The sequence below is a fragment of the Pan paniscus genome, chromosome 11 (assembly GCF_029289425.2).
Source record: "Pan paniscus chromosome 11, NHGRI_mPanPan1-v2.0_pri, whole genome shotgun sequence".
Taxonomy (NCBI): Eukaryota; Metazoa; Chordata; class Mammalia; order Primates; family Hominidae; genus Pan; species Pan paniscus.
In genome coordinates, this window is record NC_073260.2 from 4,550,609 (window position 1) to 4,570,524 (window position 19,916).

The 19,916-nt window shown below is 55.0% G+C and overlaps 1 protein-coding gene across 2 annotated transcripts in view; it reads right to left on the reverse strand.

Moving 5' to 3' along the window:
• Positions 1-19,916, reverse strand: part of COL5A1 (collagen type V alpha 1 chain) — a 208,283-nt gene that overhangs the window by 27,303 nt on the left and 161,064 nt on the right. For both annotated transcript variants that reach the window (XM_034929444.4, XM_034929443.4), the window contains exons 37-54: positions 19,436-19,489; positions 15,905-15,958; positions 14,917-15,024; positions 12,776-12,865; positions 12,626-12,679; positions 11,544-11,651; positions 8,567-8,674; positions 7,548-7,601; positions 6,467-6,520; positions 6,260-6,367; positions 5,361-5,414; positions 5,151-5,258; positions 3,837-3,890; positions 2,952-3,059; positions 2,227-2,280; positions 1,868-1,921; positions 777-830; positions 23-76 (exon numbers count right to left, since the gene is read on the reverse strand). In XM_034929444.4, coding sequence (XP_034785335.2) covers positions 23-76; positions 777-830; positions 1,868-1,921; positions 2,227-2,280; positions 2,952-3,059; positions 3,837-3,890; positions 5,151-5,258; positions 5,361-5,414; positions 6,260-6,367; positions 6,467-6,520; positions 7,548-7,601; positions 8,567-8,674; positions 11,544-11,651; positions 12,626-12,679; positions 12,776-12,865; positions 14,917-15,024; positions 15,905-15,958; positions 19,436-19,489 — 1,332 coding nt within the window. The remainder of the gene's footprint in view (positions 1-22; positions 77-776; positions 831-1,867; positions 1,922-2,226; positions 2,281-2,951; positions 3,060-3,836; positions 3,891-5,150; positions 5,259-5,360; positions 5,415-6,259; positions 6,368-6,466; positions 6,521-7,547; positions 7,602-8,566; positions 8,675-11,543; positions 11,652-12,625; positions 12,680-12,775; positions 12,866-14,916; positions 15,025-15,904; positions 15,959-19,435; positions 19,490-19,916) is intronic.

Genomic DNA, 19,916 nt, shown 5'->3' on the forward strand with positions numbered 1-19,916 from the left:
GCCTGGCTCCAAAACACGTTACCTTGGCCCCTTTCTCTCCCTGTCTGCCTTCGGGGCCTGCGGGGCCTGGGGGACCCTGAAAGAAGCAAGAGAACAGCAGGTGGTGAGTGTGGCCTGCAGGGGCGGAGGGACGAGCTCGGGTGCAGGCGCTCAGGGTGTGTGTGTGTGTGTGGCCTGCAGGGGTGGAGGGACGAGCTCGGGTGCAGGTGCTCAGGGTGTGCCGGGCTGCAGGGCAGGGGTGCAGGGTCATGGAGGCTGCTCCCGGGCCACCCGCAGTGACACGGGTCCTCAGCATGAGTCCTATGGACTCCAGTCCCAGGTAAAGGCCTCTCAGGCCACGTGGGGAGGCGCAGTGCACGCCGCGAGTTGTGTGTGGCCTCCGTCCTGGGTGCACCAGGCAGGTGTTTACTGCCCCACCAGCAAGTGGCCGGGCCATTCAATCTGCAAAAGATGCCTTCTCATTTGTTCTGGCTTTTCAGTAAAACCTGAGCCAGGGGAAAAGGACCTTTGCAGCTTTGCAGGTGTCTTTCTCCCACGATGGATATCACTGACCGTGTCAGCAGTCGGCCTGTCCTAAAAGGAGCAGCTGCGTCGACCTGGCAAGCCTGTGATTTTGTGATGATGTGGCCGAGGCTAAGTGGAGAACATGCCACACCCGAGCCCTTCCTCATCAGTGCAGCTTAGAGCACCCAGGGCCCAAGCAAAGGTGACGGGGAGGGGCGGGGGTGCTTCATGCAGGGAGCTGACAGCAAGGATGTGCCTGCAGAATTATTTACCCTTTTTCCTGGAGGCCCCGATGGACCTGGTTCACCAGTAGGGCCGGGGGATCCCTGGTATTGGGAGAAAGAACAGAGTGTGAGGAATTGGGGCACGTTAGACTCAATTGAGGCAAAACACACGGAGATTTCAGTTTATTTACTCCTCGGCCAGCCCTGCAGCTGCCTCTCTCTTCTTTTGGGGCTAGCACAGAGGGTCCTAAGACAGTGTCGCACCCGGGCTGTGACAGCGTAAGGAACCCCAACTCCCATCCTGCGGGTTTTCTGCATTTTGGAAGAGAACTTCCCCACTCACAGTGCTGACTCTTGATACACAATGACGGTTCGGTCCCCACCACAACCTGGGCAGGGACGAGGCACTGGCATCCCCTTTCACAGAAGGGGGGACAAGAATCGTCCCAGGACACAGGCCGGGAAGTGGTGGACTGGGGGTGTCTGTCAGGGAAATCCAGCCCGAGGCTCGATCCCTAACCCCTTCTCTGAGTGGACGCTCCTCTCAACTCAGTGACATGGCCTTTGCCCTCAGGTCCGCAGTCCCCTGCGCTTGGCCAGGCTGGGTGCAAGGTGGGGCAAGGGCACCTGCAAGGCCTCAGGGGCCTCCTCCAGGCCCAGTCCTGCCCAGGGCCCATGGGGGTCGATCCATCCCAGAGAGACGTTCTGGGCTTGAAGCCGTGTTTAAAACACTCAACGCCAAGCGTCAGATGCAACGTCCAGTGTGATCTCGGTCAAGGTAAGGCAGGAAGGGCCCGGTGAGGAGAGGCACTGGCCCTGCTAGGCAGAGCTGTGGGTAAGATCTGACGTTCCCGGGCGAGCCCATGGTGGGTCATGGAAGCCCTGGGGCTGCCTGCAAACCTGCTGCTGAGACAGCACGTGCATCTCAAAGAGAGTTCATGAGCTCTTTCACTGTCCAGAATCAATATCGTAAGGGAATCAATATCATAAGGGAATCGATATCATAAGGGAATCGATATCATAAAGGAATCAATATCAACTAGGTTGGAGTTTTTCCCAGAAATGGGTCAAGCAAGTTGCAAGGTCCCAAGAATACACTGACACCTCCACCAGGAAGCCAGCCCAGATTGTGGACTCACCGTCTGCCCAGGTTCACCATCATCTCCTTTGTCACCAGGGGGACCATCTTGACCCTATGGAGACAAAAGCGAGCTCCTTGCTGACCCCCAGATGGCACCCTGAGTTCATGCACCAGCTCCCAATGCATCTCCAGCCCCTTCCCAAAACCCAAATCCATTCTGGTGCCAGCACAGAGCATGGTCAGTGGGGTCAAAGGTGTTTTCTTGCTCTGATCACCGGAACACGAGTGCCTTTTGGGACACTGCCTGCCCTAGTGGGAGTTCATCACAAAGAACCACCAGAAAGAGGGGAAATGGGGCTGGCAGAGGCAGGCCAGCATTGTGGGGGATCCGGTGGCTTTGCCCTCTTGAGCACCTACCGCGGGGCCAGGCTCTCCAGGGGGGCCGGGATCTCCAGGAAAACCCACTGGGCCCTGAAAGGAAGAAAGAAAGAAGCAGCCAAGGCCATCAGCAACCTGACTGAGACCACACACGGCCAATCATGTCACCACCTCAAGATGGCCACCTGCCACCGTCCAGCTCCTAAGACTTTCCAGCAATTCCGACAACCCAGTGCACTTTATGGCCCAGAGACCCTTCCACGTGCAGCATGTCCCGGAGCGAGCAAGCCCGGCCAGTGGGCATGGCAGGGGTCAGCTGGTCTCTCGCTTTCCAGAGCCAAGCAAGGGGCAGGCGTTCCGCCCACAGGTCTATTCCTGGGAGCTCCAGGCTGCAACTAGAACCTGGACCTTCAGACTTCCAGAATGTGCCTCTCCGAAGCCCCTCCTGATGCAAAATCAGGGCCGGCCAAGGGCAGGGGCAACTTCCCAAAGCCTGGCTGTCACTCGCGCATCTCAGCCGGCCGCCTGGCCCACAGAGAAGAATCACTCAGGGCTTTCTCCTCTAGTCCACGCCCTGTCTCATCTCCACTATTTTGGTTCAGTAGCTGGTATGAAAACCTCTAGTGTCTAGAAAAATTACCCAACACATGGAATGGTCTTGAAGCTGTTCTCAGAGCAGAGTGCACCGCCAGTGAGTCAGAATGATCCCAGTGCAGAGCCCCGCCCCTGCTGCAGGGCCCCTGAGGCGTGTCTGGAATACTCACAGGGCTGCCTTTGGGACCATCATCTCCGGGAGGGCCTTTGGGTCCAGGGGGTCCGGCAGCACCTGAAGGGCCTGACTCGCCCTTCTCTCCCCTTTCTCCTTTGGGTCCCTGGAGGAAAGAGGCCAGTGTCAAGTCCTCAGAGCCAACCACGTCGCCACCCAGAGCAAGGCAGGTGCCAGTTCATGGTGGGCCTCCCCGGTTTTCTCACCCCATTCAGACCAGCCTTTCCAAGTATCTGCTGAGCCCTGCAGGGGGCTGGCTGCCAGGTCGCTCCCCAAGCCCTGGGCAGAATCAGCTCCTGTGTGCACCCTGAGGGGGACCTGAGGAGCCTTCACTTTCTGGGGCCCTCAAAGCCTGAGATTCAGCTCTGGGTGGGACGGACTGACTCCTGGACCAGACATCAGTCAGTGAAGACCACAAGGGGTGCCCACAGACTCCACGGATCTCATGGGGAGGGAGCAGCTAGAACCAGAAGACCCGAGTCCACCCAGCTGGTCCTGGGCCAGAAAGCCACCTTTGGGCTGGCCTCATAGTGAACATTCATCTGGCCTGAGAAGGCCTGGATATTCCTAGTCTGGCCCTCAGGGTCCGGGGGGACGAGGTGACAGCAGCTGCCCCGCGAAGGGGCCAGGAGCAAACACTACAGAGGGTAGAGTCACTGCAGGCCACTGGGCACAGGTAGCTATTGCTAGGTCTGCGTGTACATGCTGACTCCCACATCACACACCTTGTTCACGGTCATTCCATGAAATGGGCACAAGAGGGGTTACAACTCCCATTTCATGGATGGAAAAGCTAAGGCAGAGCCAGAGCCTCCAACCCAGCACCCCGTCCACACACCCGCTCGGCCATATCCCACCCCTCCCGCAGCGCCCGCTCACTCACCGGGGGGCCGCCTTCTCCCGGAAGGCCAGGCTCACCTGCTTCGCCAGGCTCGCCCTAGGGAGACAGTGCATGTGGTTATGGCAGCGGTGAGCACCGCGATGAACACAGTGCTACGGTTTCAAGCATTTGCCAAATCCTGCCTGCTGTCTGCCTGCCCCTGGGCACCCAGGACCCAGGGGTTTCTGGGGAGTGCTGTCCCCACACACTCCCAGAATTGGAGGTGCATGAGGAATGTGGCAGGCACGTGATGGATACAGGGCAGAGTGTCCAGACTGCAAGCAACACTGTCTGTGAAGGCTTTCCCGGAGCGCTGCTCCAAGGGTTGTGGAGGGCAACTATGAGAAGCTGGTAAGTGGCTAGGATGGCACTCCAGGTGGGGGATGGCCAGGGCCGAGGCAGGAGGACAGGCACGCAGTCCTCAGGGACACAGGCCAGAGGGATGCAGGGAAGAGGGCATGCACAGTGGCAGCAGGTGAACAGAAACGTGCGCCCTACAGCGGGGACACCAAGGAAAACACCGCCTCTCTGAGCAGAAGCCGCACACCATCACCCTGTGGTCTCAGCAGGGCATATTCCTCTTTAATTTCTGTATCATAAAAAATGAGCAGTGGTGGAAGGCGTCTTCCAATTTAATGGCCTGATTGATGTCAGAAAGAAAGCTCTGGAAACGGTGCACAGGGGGCTCAAGTGCATGGATGTACACTCTGTCTTCCCTCTTGTCCAGGGGAACTGGGAGAGGTGCTTTTGCAGTCAGGCAAATGCTGTCCCACCCAGCATGCAGGCACACACACATGCACCGATGTGCACACAGGAGCTCACACACACAGGCGCACACACACACACACACGACTGGGTCCATCACGCTCATGGAGTCTGGGCTCCAAAACCAATCAGATCAAATGGAGAGGACCCATTTGAGAAAATAATTCGGCTGAAATGGAAACTGCAAGCTTAGAAACACCAGTTATTTAAGGAATAGATGATCTCCACCAGAGCTGAGTCTTGGAGGAGGCAGGGGCTTTGCTGGTGGGGCATCGTCTGGAAATTCTGCAAAAGGCTGTCACAAATGGACAGTCAGAGTTCCCAGTTCCATTTCACAAGCATTTGCCTACATTTCAAAATGCCTTTCATAGGAATAAACCAGCCACGCCCACAGAAATGAGTACTTCTCATCTCTGTGTACACACAGAGAGGTACACACACGTGTATGCACCCCCACAAGCGTGTGCATGCACACATACACATACACACATACACAGGCACACACTCCTCAAACAACCGCAAGTCTGCCACCAGAGCAGGCACAAGCCTCACCTTCTCTCCCACTGCACCAGGGTTTCCTATTCCACCTGGGGGACCTTGTGGGCCATCAGCACCTGGAGCTCCGGAGGGTCCTCGGGGGCCAGGGGGACCCGGGGGGCCCTAGGAAAAGGGAGAGACCACTGAGCCCAGAGGAAACGCAAATGTTTCCCCAAAACATGAGCCGCTAGTACGGCAAGGCCTTGGAGTCTCAGGCACACTTACCATCTGGCCCACGTCTCCTGTCTCACCCTTCTCGCCTGGAGGTCCTGGCAAACCCTGAGAACAGGAAACTTCCCAGTTAAGCGCTGTTCTGTCATGTGTATGTCAAACACACACACAGCTTTCACGACCTCCACCCACACAGCACCACTGAGCCCCGAAGCCCCGGGAAGGTGCTTCTCTGTGCATAGCTACCCACGAGGACGTCCCGGGGTTCCCAGTCTCAGAATCGGCCCGAGGAAATAAGCAGAGAAGATTGCAAAGATTTACGACAAAGGTGATTATGGCAGGATCCCATAAAACAATAAAGCCTAAGGAGCCAGCAGGGGACGCCTGGGTAAATTATGTCACCACCAGATGCTGGCTTACTGTGCAGTGACTAAAAATCATGTTTTCCAAATAAATAGAAAGTCATGTGTAATGGCATTCAACACACTCATAACATAAAACGGGAATGGAGGATGGAAAATGGGGAAAGCTGGGTACAAACTTTCTCTATGACTTATGACATGATTCATTGTCAAACACCAAATACCATTACATATGCGCCTCTGTGCATGAGAATACACACATTTAAAAGGCATGGCCATGAAACATGCCCAAATGTTTATCGTTGTCATCTCTAGGGGGTGCATTTAGAAGTCACTGTTACTATGTTTCTCACGAATCATCAGTTTCCACAATGAGCACAGAAATAAATGCCACTGCTGAAGAGTGGTAAATGCGGGCATGTCTGGAATTCTGGGAAGCTACAGCACTTCCAGTTGGAATGAGGAGGCCCAGGAGGCCCCCTGCAGCCTGGCTTTAGTTTTCCATTCTTAAAAAGACAAGAGGAGAGAGCACAATGAAGACACAGGGGGCGTCAGAAGCGGAGCCCGGTGTGGTGAGAACCCCACAGTTACCTGCAGCCCCACTGGCCCAGGGGGTCCAGGAAAGCCTCTGGGACCTTCATCACCTTTCTGCCCGAAAAGGCCCTGCTGGCCCCGAGGCCCCGGCTCGCCGTCAGCTCCCTGCAGGGAAATAACCGGCCATGAGTGAGGATGCTGGCAATGCCAGCAGCTCTGGGGGGGCGTGGGGCTTTTCGAAGGTCATTGACCATGGATACTCACAGAGGGGCCTGGCTGTCCGATGGGGCCTTGAGGACCTGTAGGCCCAGGAGGACCCTGTGGGGAACAAGACAGAGACATAGGTAGCTTCTTGGATTGTGTATAAGGCTGAGGGAGGGTTGGACCGCATCCTGAGCCCAGGGACTGATGCATCCAACATCGTCAGTTCAGTCTCCAAACGTGTCGTTCCTTGCATCACGGTGCAAGCCTGCTGCAGGCTCTGGGAAGCAGATGAGGATCTTGGTTCCACCCTGAGCCCATTTCTGGATGGCAAAGAGCTGCCCCCAATGTCTCTCGAGACCACCGTGTGTCATCTCAGCTCCCATCATGCACCCACAACAGGGGCACGTGAGGCCCCCTTCAACAGTGAGGGTCCAGGATCACAAGCTCCTCTGGAGCCCTTGCACCCAGCACCATGTCCCCTGCTGTGCCATCCTCAAGAGACCTCCCGCATGGGACCATGGGAAGGAGGCAAGCAAGGAGGGTACAGTGCCCTTGGCCCTGGTAGCCCAACCCACGGCTGGAAGGACACAGCCTCTGTGGCAGGCCTCCCAGGAGCACGGATCCTGCTTGCCTAGGAATCAACATACTGGGGGAAAGCCCTGTCTGTACAGGATAAGAAGACATGTCACTCATCGGGAGGGAGCTGGTAGCAGAGTCATGGGGTTTTTGCAAGAACACACTAGGATTTCTGAACAGATGAAAAAACCAAAAGGGGAAAAATGAACAGGCATTTGGTCAATAGTGCTGTCTCTGCCGGAGCATTCTGGTTCCCTCACCTCAGAGGGCAATGGGTGTGTCTGCAGAACCCAAGCCCTCTAGGACAGAAACACTCCATTTATTTAATTTCACAAAACCGGTGGATGCTTCCTGTTCATTCTAACACAGAGAGACTCACTCCCAGATATGCACGCGTGTGCACACACACATGTTGTGGGAACACACATGCACGGGAGATTTTCACAGCATGTCCCGCTAGTCATCAGCAATGTTGGAAGAGAACGCGCATGGCACACGGCCTACAGCCTGTGACGAGGCCCCTCGGGACCTGGGGGCCGCCGTGCCCCCCCGTGCCAATACTTACCTGTTCTCCTTTGTCCCCCTTGCTTCCTTTCTGCCCCGGCTCCCCGATCTCTCCCTAGGGGAAGGTGTGGGGGATTCGGTTAGAAAGCTTGACAACCGTTTGGACCTTTTCTGTTCCCCATAATGAATTTTTCTTGGAGATTAAGAACAGTGTCCTTTCCAGGTGGCCCTATAACTTTCCTACAAATAAATGTTTCCATATATTAGCTTGATTTCCTTTTTAATACAAGGGCTAAAAAGGGATGAGGTCTTGATCTGATGCTGGACAGGCTTTTAGTAGACTTGAAAATGTGGGAAAAGTCATATTGAAAATATTTACTCTGTTTTTCAAATTGGGCCACTACCATGACAACCTAATAACAGGCAACTCAATTACTATGTTGCCGAAGAAGTTATTAAAATCCTCTCTGTTGTTCCTGTTGGTGCAAGGCTGTGTCCCACCCGGCGATGTAAGGCATTATCCATGCAGAGGTGACAAAGTGGGAAATGTCCCCAGAGAGGGGTCATCGATAGAAAGTTACAGCACAGCAAAATTTCACTGTCTGCATTAAATGAAGGATAAAATGCAAGCTCCTGCAGCCATCGTTTTAGAATTATAAAGCATATTCTTAATGAACGGGAGCCTGGATAATTCAAGTGGAGACATTTAAAAATAGATATTGAGCAAAACCTCATTAAACCGGGCTCTGCAGTTTCGGAATTTGAAATGATTCGGGGGGACCGGGGAGCATTTTTCTCTGCTGTGGCTACTCACAGCAAATGTTGTAGGCAACCTCAAAATAACACAGGAGGGTGTGGTTTCTAAGTCCCTCGAGCATGCCGGGGACGGCGTGTATTACCATTTACCAGTGGGCTGCTGCCAAATCATCCCCTAATGCCAGGACTGCGGGGTGGGCGCGGCATCACTCCGCTGGCTGAGCCGCTCTACCTGCCAGCATCCTGTCCTTTAAATTCGCCACCCTCCCTCACACCCATCTGCCCAGCCAGGCCCGGCCATGGGTCACTCTGGATTTGCCTTACCTTATCTCCATCTTCTCCAGGGGGACCCACAGGGCCAGCTGGACCCGGGAGCCCCACAGGACCCTGGAGACCGTCTCGGCCAGCTGGGCCTTGTGGGCCTTTCTCGCCCTAGAGAATACAGAAGATCTCAGGTCAAATGTGGCTCCAACCTGGGAACATCCCCCCACCAGCTCATTACCCAAGAGAGGGATCCGCTGGCAGGAAGTGGGAGTTGGTGAGGGTGACCATCCCCACAGTCCTAATGGATTTCAGCCAGGGCCACTGAGGGCCGACTCTGAGCCCGCCCCTGGACCATGAACTTCTGGTGCATCGCTTCAATTAATCCACACTCGTCCTAGGAAAGGCTGCTCTTTTACAGATGGGGAAACTGAGGCACAGTTAGTGAGCAGTAGAGACAGGATCCAAACCCAGCCGGCCAAATTCCTGAGCCTGTATGTGGATTGTCTAAGCTAGTGACTGGGAGCCAAGCCCAGTCACCAGGATAGACTGAGCTCCAGCTTTCACCAACTTTCTGATTCTTTACATTCTCTGCAGACACTCTCCCTGCACACACACACAAGGACATGCATGCTCACACATGAAGACATGTAAGCACACACGTGCATACATGCACACATGTGAACATGCCTATGTACACATGTATACATGCATGCACATGCAGGTGCACAAAAGCATACTCACATGCATGTGCACATGTGTGAATATGCACCAACATGTACACACAAGGACATGCATGCACACACAAGGACATACAAACAAGCACACTGACATGTGCATGCATACATGAGTATGCATGCACAGGTACACACACAGGACATGCTTGCATGCATATGCACACCCTATTTTTCCTGTCCTTGTAACTTTGATTCATTTTCCTCCTAACTGCCTGCTTGGTAATCTCAAATGATCCTTCTTAAGTTCTTGCTTTGCTCAGTTTGACCAGCCATCGCATCACTCTGTGAGCAGCCTATATTTTCTCACTGCAGACGGGGATCCCTATCTTCCGACAGATACACAGAAGGAGGGTGTGCACATTGGGAAGGGAAACATGGAATAGAGAATGTACATTCAATGTTCTGGTCTAAATGTAGCCGGGATTTAGTCATCCATCACTATTTCGTCTTACCATTCCTCCCTCCACAATTCATGTCCTGCTCCTCAAACTGAGCTCCTATTCATAGAAATGTCTACCCTACTTAAGCCAGAGAATGCAAAGACCACGTGTGGGGCTTTTGTGGAAGCTTCCTGTCCTACATTCCTGGTCAGGTCGGGAGTTCTCGGAGACGTCCGACCTTTGCTTGGCCTTTCCTTCCCTCTGGAGCTATTTTGGGAGGATGACGAGCCTCTGCCTGGATAGAGCAACTCTTGCAAGGTTTCTGCTCAAATATTTACTCTCTTGAAACTGTGAATCAAGCCATTTCCAGCTGACTTCGTGTGCACTCTATACACTGACTGCCCAGTTGGCTTCAGTTTTCTGGCACAGAATCCAGCTGGATCCATGTCCTGGGTGCCTCACTGGAAATGATTAGAAGACACCAAAATTGCCAATAATGTATTGAACAGATTCTCAATGGCCCAGATGTTTCCAATGTGGTTTCCAGGGAAGTTCCTGCCCAGGGAATGTAGGCTGTTCCTGCCACCCATGAGCCACTGAGAGTGAAACGTACAAGAAAATCACAGTTTCTGGCCGGGCGCAGTGGCTCACGCCTGTAATCCCAGCACCTTGGGAGGCTGAGGCGGGTACATCAGTTGAGGTCAGGAGTTCGAGACCAGCCTGGCCAACATGGCGAAATCCCGTCTCTACTAAAAGTACAAAAGTAGCCGGGTGTGGTAGCACACATCTGTAATCGCAGCTACTGGGGTGGCTGAGGCAGGAGAATTGCTTGAACCCAGGAGGTGGAGGTCACAGTGAGCCGAGATTGCGCCACTGCACTCCAGCCTGGGCGACACAGCAAGACTCCATCTCAAAAAAAGAGAAAGAAAACAGCTTTCTAACAATCAGCACTCAGACCTAACTCAATTTGAGATGGTCTGCACCGATTATCTGCCAATTCCCCTGGAGAACTCAAGCTCATTCTGACCCTCTGTACTGGGAAGGAGAAGTTGAGATTAAATTGGTCTCCAGAGTTGATTGAATGCAGAGGTAGGGGACACTGCAAAATTGTGTGTCAGAAGCCACATACGGGTCAGGGTGGACCACTTCTGGACAGTAAGTGGCATTTTGTGGGTTATTCACGAAAGCAGGCTAGCAGGAAGCATCTAGGCAAGAAGGGCGCTCACTCATCTCCTTCTTGGAGACCAAGATCTGGGTGGCCTCAAGACATGCTCCTCCCCATTCCCGAGGCTTCACAAAGCCTGCAAAATTCGGGTCTTACCAGCAGGTGGGCTTTCCCGGACACAGAGGGAGGCGCCTTGTCTTTCCGTTATCCACCCATCCCCTGCCCCTTCTTGGCTGGACATCTGCTCTCTACACCTGCCCCCCAACCAAGAAACAGGACTCCCCGGTTCCAAACATCCTTTCCCATGAAGAGCCCAGCCATGGGTCTGGGCCAGCAGCAGGGAACAGTTCACACAGTGGGCAGCTGTGGCCCGACCACACAGGTGGCACTGAGGCTGGACGGAGACCAAGTCCACAGCGCACTGTCTTCGGCCCCTTCCTCTGTCCACGCATGTGGGGAACACCAGCATGCACGCGTGGACAGGCTGAGCCCTGCCCAACATCATCCCACAGGACTCCTCTGGCTCAGCTGATGGCAGAAAGAATGTGGCCGGCACCAGGACTCCGCCTGTGCTCCTCAGGCAGGTCACCAGGTTCCCACGGGACACACGCTCTGTCCTAGAGGGCCGCAGACCCCACCCCATCCCCAATCCCAAGGAAATACCCCTGGGGACATCACAGGGGGAGGGACAAGGCCGGACATGGAACGACCCCAGCATCTCTGAGGGAAGGGCTCCCCCAATCCAAGGCAGTACTTACAGGAGCCCCTTTCTCTCCTGCCGGTCCTGGGGGTCCCTGGGGCCCAGGTCTCCCTGGAATTCCGATGGGCCCAGCGGCTCCAGCTGGACCTCTCTCCCCTGGAGATCCCTGAGGTGGAGCAAGAAAACAGTCTGCTTCAAAGGCTCTCAGACTGCGTGGTCGTGACTTTGTAAAGCACCAGCTGATCACTCCACTTACCTGCTCACTCTAGAGCCCACAGTGGCTCCCTATGGTCCTTTGCAAGCACAGACTACCTGGTCTAGCATTCGGGGCTCTGTGTCTTCCTGTAACTCCAAGCTCCCAGGTGCTCCTCCCCCTGGTGTCTGACAGTGTGCCCTGTGGTGTACTTGCCTTCAATGGGCTCCCTCTTCTAGAAGCCTGGCACCCCCTCCCCTTGAGGGCCTGCCCACGGGGCACCCTCTCTCCTCCAGGGCCCACATGTCCATGGGGCACCCCCTTCCCTCTAGAGCCCACGGGGCACCCCCTCTCCTCCAGGGCCCACATGCCTGCAGGACAACCCCTCCCCTCCAGGGCCCCCATGCCCATGGGGCACCCACTCCCCTCTCTGCTGTGCTCCTCCATGGTGTGCGTTTTCTAGGGGATGCCTTGCCTGGGGGCTGGCATATGGATGGGTGGGTACCTGGCCTAATCGTGAGGGCCATCCTGCCCAGTGGGCCCCCGCCGTGGGCAGCCTGGCTTTAGCGTGCATCTTCAGAGTCCCTGGAGACCCGTGTCTGTTTCTTCCCCTGCTGGCCCAGCCCAGACCCACGATAGGCGTGTAGGCTTTCTCCTTGCTCCTCCAGGGAGCGTGCTCCACAGGCAACACAGAGTGGCTCCTCCCGCCCTCCAGGCTGCCCAGCGCTCTCCTTTCCTCGGTGTGCCCCTGGGACCCTTCGTCATCCTGGCTGCCAGCTTGGGATGCGCCGCCCGCATCTCCCCGAAGGCCATTTTCCCCCCTCCACATCCTCCCCAGGCTCCTCGGGGGTCTGGGGCAGCTGCATGCTCTGGGCTCTCGGGGACTGCCCCTTCTGACCTGGAGAGTAGGATTCAAGAAAGAGGATGGGACAAAGGCTTTGACTCACCGCAGGGCCTGGTGGGCCAGGGGGCCCTTCATTGCCTTTCAGTCCAAAAGCTCCCTGCAAAGCCATGAAAAGGTTGGTCAAGGGCACGCGGGGAGAGACCTCCAGGGCTGCACCTGTCCCATTTCATTCCCCGCCTGGCCTCTCACTCACCACTGGACCAGGAAGCCCTCGGTCCCCAGGGAAACCACGTAATCCTGGAGGGCCATCTTTCCCAGGGAGGCCTGCGGGGCCTGGGTCACCCTGAAAACAGAGTCAGAGATGAGCTTTCCTGGAGCCAGTGACGCAGACCTCTCACCAGCCCCAGAGCAAAGCCAAGGGCTGGGGCCTTCTCTCCTGGAGCCAGCGACACAGACCTCTCACCAGCCCCGGAGCGAAGCCAAGGGTTGGGGCCTTCTCTCCTGGAGCCAGCGACACAGACCTCTCACCAGCCCCAGAGCGAGGCCAAGGGCTGGGGCCTTCTCTCCTGGAGCCAGCGACACAGACCTCTCACCAGCCCCGGAGCAAGGCCAAGGGTCGGGGTCCTCTCATCAGACACTCCTGGACTTGGGTTGGATTGGGCTTCTCCTGGCCACTTTTCAGAGTCGTGACTGGACTCAGCAGCCCACACGTGGGAGCACAGCCCGAGCCTCCACCTGGAAGCCACGCTCATCTGGCGGGCTCTGCGTGCAAATCTGACTCTACCCCTGCTCCACAGGGTTCCAGGGTCCTTCCTCCCAAGGCCCTTAAGGGCTACGATGGGCCATGTGGGAGCTGAGGGCACGTCTATCTTTTCCACAGATTTGGGGCTCCTTGTAAGACCGTGCTCAGACAAAGAAATCCATGGTCAAAATAGCATTAAAAGCATCGTCCTAAATGGACTTATCACTTAAGGAACTTCTTCAAGCCTGAAACCACATTTTCTGAAAAAAAGTCACCCCTTAGCCTCGACTTTCCCTGAGGTACAGTAAAGCTTTGATATCTTCCAAAATGGTCTCTGGGGTCCAACATGGAGCACAGTGCTGTTTTCAAACAAGCAGGTCAAATGCCCGTGGCCGCCTTTCCAAGCTCGGAGAGCTCTCTTTGTGTCTAGAATACACACACGTGTGCATGTACACATGTGTATTTATTCCTATATCTACATGCACACCCGGGTGTGTGTTTTTTTCAGTATTTCTTCATTTGCTTCACTTTATTATTTTTCAGGTTTACTCTTCTGTGGTCCTACAGGCTGGAGAGCTTGCCTTTGCTGCATTCCTTATTGAAGAGCTGAAAGGGAAGGGCTATTTTTGTGCTAACACAGCAAGTTATGGCCAGTGAACCTGGGGCACCCAGGGGAGGAGATATGAAAAGGGGGCAGTTGGAGCTGGCACCAAGAGGTGGGATAAAAACACGTTTGCTTTTCACTTTTATAATTTCTCAGGCTCTTGGGGTGAGGGCGTTTTTTTTTTTTTTTTTTTTTTTTTTTGAGATGGAGTCTCGCTCTATCGCCCAGGCTGGAGTGCAGTGGCGTGATCTCGGCTCACTGCAAGCTCCGCCCCCCAGGTTCACACCATTCTGCTGCCTCAGCCTCCCAAGTAGCTGGGACTACAGGCGCCCGCCACCACACCCAGCTAATTTTTTTGTATTTTTAGTAGAAACGGGGTTTCACTGTGTTTTGTGTTTTTTGTTTTTAAAAACAGAGTTTCATTTGTGTTAACCAGGCTGGAGTGCACTGGCATGATCTTGGTGCACTGCAACCTCCGCCTCCCGGGTTCAAGTGATTCTCCTGCCTCAGCCTCCCAAGTAGGTGGGATTACAGGTGCACACCACCACACCCAGCTGATTTCTGTATTTTTAGTACAGATGGGGTTTCATCATGTTGGCCAGGCTGGTCTCAACTTCCTGACCTCAGGTGATCCACCTGCCTCAGCCTCCAAAAGTGCTGGGATTACAGGCGTGAGCCACTGCACCTGGCTGGGGTGAGGGGTTTTTAAAAGGACCACTTTCTGCTAAACGTGTTATGGACACATGAAGTCCCAGAGCTTTTTATCCATTTCTGGGAGCAGGGCTGGCAGCTGGGGAGAGAGCAGAGGGTGGAGGATGGTGGTGACCCCTGCACTCCCCCTTCAAGCCCATCCCTGAGCAGGTCAGCGCGACTCCTGGAGTGAATCAAGGAAAAGTGAGCAAAACGTGCGGTCTGGGGAGTGAACCGGCATGAGAAGCGTCTGTTTGACGAATTACCCATTCATCAGAAAAGGGCAAGAAAAACACAAAGTCCCAAAATGATTCCTGAGGAAACGCCTGAGCTGACACAGAAGGCTCCAGAAACTCACCTTCGTCCCTTCTTTTCCAGCAAGGCCCGGAAGCCCCTGTTCACCGGGGGGTCCAGGGGGCCCAGGGTGGCCACGCTCACCCATTGGGCCTGTTTCTCCCGTGGGACCCTGTGGGGAAAATCAGTGTCAGCCACAAACGTTTCGAGTGACTTGCAAGGGAGTGAGCATCTCTTCCTAAATCTAAGGACAGCCCTGGTCATGGAGGCGAAGGCCTGCTGCAGGCCCACCAAACCTCCAAGTGCCTTTGCAAGCCTTCTCCTCCCGGCAAAAATCCAGAGGGTGGGTGTCGGTACGCTGCTCACTGCCTGGCATCTGCTGGGCCCCGCGTGGCCCTCTTCCCCCACCTGGCGCCTTCAGGAGGCACGGCCAAGCCTGCCTTCCTGGGACGTGCCCTGAGGGAGGCTGATTCAGCCACAGGACAGGCCAAGGATGGGAGAAAAGCCACACCAGGGGCAGAGTCCACATGCCCTTCAGTTCTGTGGCTGCAGCAGGTCTACGTCTTACTCACCGCTACATGAGGTGTGCGCTTTCTAGGACACAAGGTGACCCCTCCCCGTTCTGCAGCTCTAAGCCATCAATCCTGGCTCTAAGCTGCCCCCGACACTGATCTGCCACTGGTCTGCGGTTAGAATCGCAGGCCTGTGACACCCACAGGGACCAGTGGCAGGAGGACTCGGCTGCCTTAGACACCCACAGCAGGGATGAGCCCAGCTCCTGAGCTGGCCCAGGTCTGGCCCCAGCCACCCTGTGAGCCTTGGGCAGCCTTCCTTGCCCTGCGTGTTGGGTTTGTGTTGAGGGCAAACACATCTTTGCTTGCTCCTGCGTGGGGCGAGCCTCATGCTGACCAACATTCAGGACCTAAGATAACCTCTCAGCAGTACCTGCACCTCCGGAATCATGGAGGGAACAGATGCCCGGGCTGGGACCCTCTTCCCTATGGGCAAGTGACACCGAGTGACCCATGGAATCTGGGAAGGCTGGAGCTTACCTGAGGGCCGACCACGCCGGGGGGGCCTGGAGGGCCAGTCTTGCCTTGGAAACCCTGTGAAGAGAGAGCCACTGCACTGACGAAGCTGCAGTGGCCTGCGCCACCCTGCCCTGCATTGTTCTCAGCAGGACGCTTGCCCCCCACCTCCCTTCCCCCCAGAGTAGATGTTCCAGACTTTGTGTAAGAGGCCCATGTCTCTTGTTTCATTTTTTTTTTTTTTTCAGATGGAGAGTCTCGCTCTGTCACCCAGGCTGGAGTGCAGTGGCTCGATCTTGGGTCACGGCAACCTCTGCCTCCCAGGTTCAAGTGATTCTCCTGCCTCACCCTCCTGGGTAGCTGGGATTACAGGCACACACCATCACACCTGGCAAATTTTTGTATTTTTAGTAGAGACAGGATTTCACCATGTTGGTCAGGCTGGCCTCGAACTCCTGACCTCGTGATCCACCTGCCTCAGCCTCCCAAAGTGCGGGGATTACAGGCGTGAGCCACCGTGCGTTTGCACTAATTTCACGAGGGTAACGAAGCCACACAAGCTCATCTCACTGGCTGCTCTCCTGCCTCTGCATCTTCAGGCCGACGCGATTCGCCTTTATCATGTCACCAAACGCTCCTTTTCTGAGTTGGCTTGGTGCCCTTTCTGGACCTGCGACTACCTCTGGCTGTTTCTCAGCAGTGGCTCTGTGACGACTGACCTGCTTTGGCGTGAACGCCTCTGATGCACGACGGGTGACTCTGCCCGCGTGCTCCTCAGCATGTATTTAAAACAGGCAAGAGCGAGGGCCAGCTGCTTTCATAACTCGGCAGCTTGGATGCGTTATTTTTAGCTTGATTCAGCGGGAATATCTCACGCCCGCTCTGCATGCTCACGCGTAGATAACGATCCTGGCTTGGCTGTGGGTGTCGCCATGACTTCTGTACTCTCCCTCAAAGGAGAAAGATGACCTTAAGGCAACATAAGCTTCATTTCCAGGCACGTCTGCAGAGCATGACAGGTGCCAGCGAGAAGCCATCTGCAGGTGCCACATGACACTGGTGGAGACATGCACACCTTCTACCCGGAGGCCTCGAGGCAAACTCTAGACGCTGGAGGAGAAGGTGGCTGGCCCTGAGGCCAAGCTAGGGCTGGAGGGTGAGCGGCCCCAGGCCTGGGCTCACTGACTCACTGTCCAGCAGTCAGAGGCAAAACCTCACACCAAGCCACGGGGCCACATGAACCCACAGCAGACTAGCTTCTTTTTTTTTTTTGAGACAGAGTTTCACTCTTGCTGCCCAGGCTGGAGTGCAATGGCACGATCTCGGCTCACGGCAGCCTCCACCTCCCGGATTCAAGCGATTCTCCCGCCTCAGCCTCCTGAGTAGCTGGGATTACAGGTGCCTGCCACCATGCCTGGCTAATTTTTGTATTTTTAGTAGAGACGGGGTTTCACCATGTTGGCCGGGCTGGTCTCAAACTCCCGACCTCAGGTGATCCGCCCATCTCGGCCTCCCAAAGTGTTGGGATTGCAGGCGTGAGCCACTGTGCCCAGCCCAGACTCAGCTTCTTTGCAAACTCTAGGAGGGCTCGCCTCTTTAAGCCCAGCTCAGTTGTGGGCTAGAATGATCGTTTCTAATGTTCATTGCACTTATGGGGTCAGAAGTAAGGAACGGTGGATGGGTGTCAAGGGCATGCCCTGCTCAGTGGACCCGGGGAGAAGAGCTCAAGAGCCTGAAGGGAGATCGGAGCCTTGGTTAAGTTTTGCTAATGTCAAAGTTAACACGAAACAAAAAAGGCCTCCCCAGGGCCCTCGGCCACCCTGGCTGTTGAGGACGGAATATGACCTCAGCCCTTTGCTGAGAAATAAGTTTCTGGCTCACATTTAGGAGAAATAATGACCGTTTGTGTTTCATATTTTTAAAAAAGAAGGAAATCAACACTGCAGAGAAGCTCTTTCTGGAAGGCTTGTCTGGACTAGCCCATGGAGGAGATGCTATGTCCCAAGTGGGTCTCAGAGACACAGGCATCACTCCACGCCCTGTGTCTAGAGAGGTGGCCGGGGTGGCAGAAGGCAGCCGGAAGTACATGTGCAACTTTCTGAGCAGAGACAAGCAGCTTAATTCTTTTACCAGCCTCCGTCCAGAATAAGTCAGAGGGAGAAAAGCACATAATATGTAAAACCTTCTATCTTGTCTCCTTGAAAAGGCATTAGAGAAAAATATGCAAAGCTCAGAAGAAATGTTTTAATTTTTCTCTACAAACAAAAGAGCAAAGCAATCTCCATTTATCAGGCAGCATGCGCCGTGCAGAACACCAGTGAAGGTATAATTAAAAGAGGTTTCATCACAATGAACCAAAGAGAGACAAAGGGGATTTTTTCAAAGCAGGCATGGAGAATATATTCAACAGGGCACTCACAGACCCATTCCACGAGGGGACCTGCTTTTGCTGGGAGAGTCCTGTAGAGACCTTGACCCCTAGAAACCTGGCTGCAGACACCCTTGCAGTGACCCTGGCATGCCCCTCACTCTCCTCTGTGGGAAATGTTTGCATCTGTGCAATTCATCCTTTAAGCTGGACAGAGTAGGTGGGCACTCGGAGAAGGAACACAGCGTGGTGACGAGGAAGTCACCCGACACTGCACGTCCCCAGATATTCAGAGCCTGGAGCCCCAAGCTTGTAGGTGTGGGCCAGGTTACAGGCGTGCCTGCACCCTTTCCTGAAACACACTTTTAGGGAGCTGGGCCAAATTTCGAAGGGCTGATGGGGCCAGGAAAATGATCCCATTTCTGATGAGGGCTTTTTCTCCCAACTGAAAACATTGGAGTCCTTTCTGGTCTAGATGAAGTAGCCTGTGATATGCATTTCTAAAGTGAAGGGCAAGGTCAAAGGGGAGTCTCTGACTACAAAGACCATGTGCCCAGCAGAGTGACTAGTTAGAGGCCACTTCCACCTGACTGGCGCTTGTTTTCTTTAGTGTAAAAGGGGACATTGCAGGCATCCTCCAGACCCCCTGGATTGGAGCTGGAAGGGCCTGGGTGAACGTGAGTGGGGTTGGTGCATGGCCCACAGCCGCCCTCTTGAAGTACTGCAGCATCGAATGACTGAATGACGCTGAGTAACATGTAGACCCTTTCCCAGCACTTTCCCAATTAAAAGACGTATCCCTCAAGCTGGGTAGCACTCAGCATTATTCTAGAGGGAAAATAAGGCTGGATGCATGAGGCTTCAGTCGGCCCAGGATAATCTGTGTGTGTCTTTAAATGTGGCCTCTCACCAAAGTTTCCAAAACCAGCCCAAAGCCAACACCTGCCTTCTGCCCACAGACGCCATAAGGCGCTGCCGGCCTGCATGACTGCTCTGCCCTGGCCCTGCCTCACAGCCTGGCTCTGAGTCAGCGGAAGCCGGCCCGGCCCTTGGGAGCCTTTCTGAGGCCAACCTGTCTCTCCCAGGCCAGGAGGGTCCTAGATGGCGCTGGGCAGCGAGGGCTGTGCCCACGTGCAGGGTGGTCAGAGAGCCAGCCAGCCACGTCCCCCAGCACCCACGATACTCACAGTCTCGCCTCTCTGTCCAGGGTGTCCTGGGAGTCCATCCTTGCCTGGAGGGCCCTGAAGAAAAAACCAAAGGAAAGGAGGTTCATTCGTGTCTGAGAAGCAACCACCTTTGAGATTTAATGCCACGTGGAGTGACCGTTATTTCCATGGCTCCTGCCCCTGCACATCCTCTGAGAAGAGCAATCACCTGGCAGGCATGGGGACAGTGACAACAAATCTAAAGCTGTCCTTGGCTCCTGCCTATCCTCGTACAAAATCCTCACAACTGCCCCATGGGACGTGCTGTTGTCACCCTCATCTACCAAGGGAGAAACCGAGGCATAAGAGGCCAGTTGGTATCCCGAGGTCCAGCCAGCAGGTGGCACAGCCGGCGCCAGGACCCAAGTCTGTCCAGTTGCAAAGTCCAACCTCCTCCCACCAGCCCCGCCATGCCTGCCGGGTCATAATCCCACTGCTAGATGGTTGTCGATACTGGAGGAGA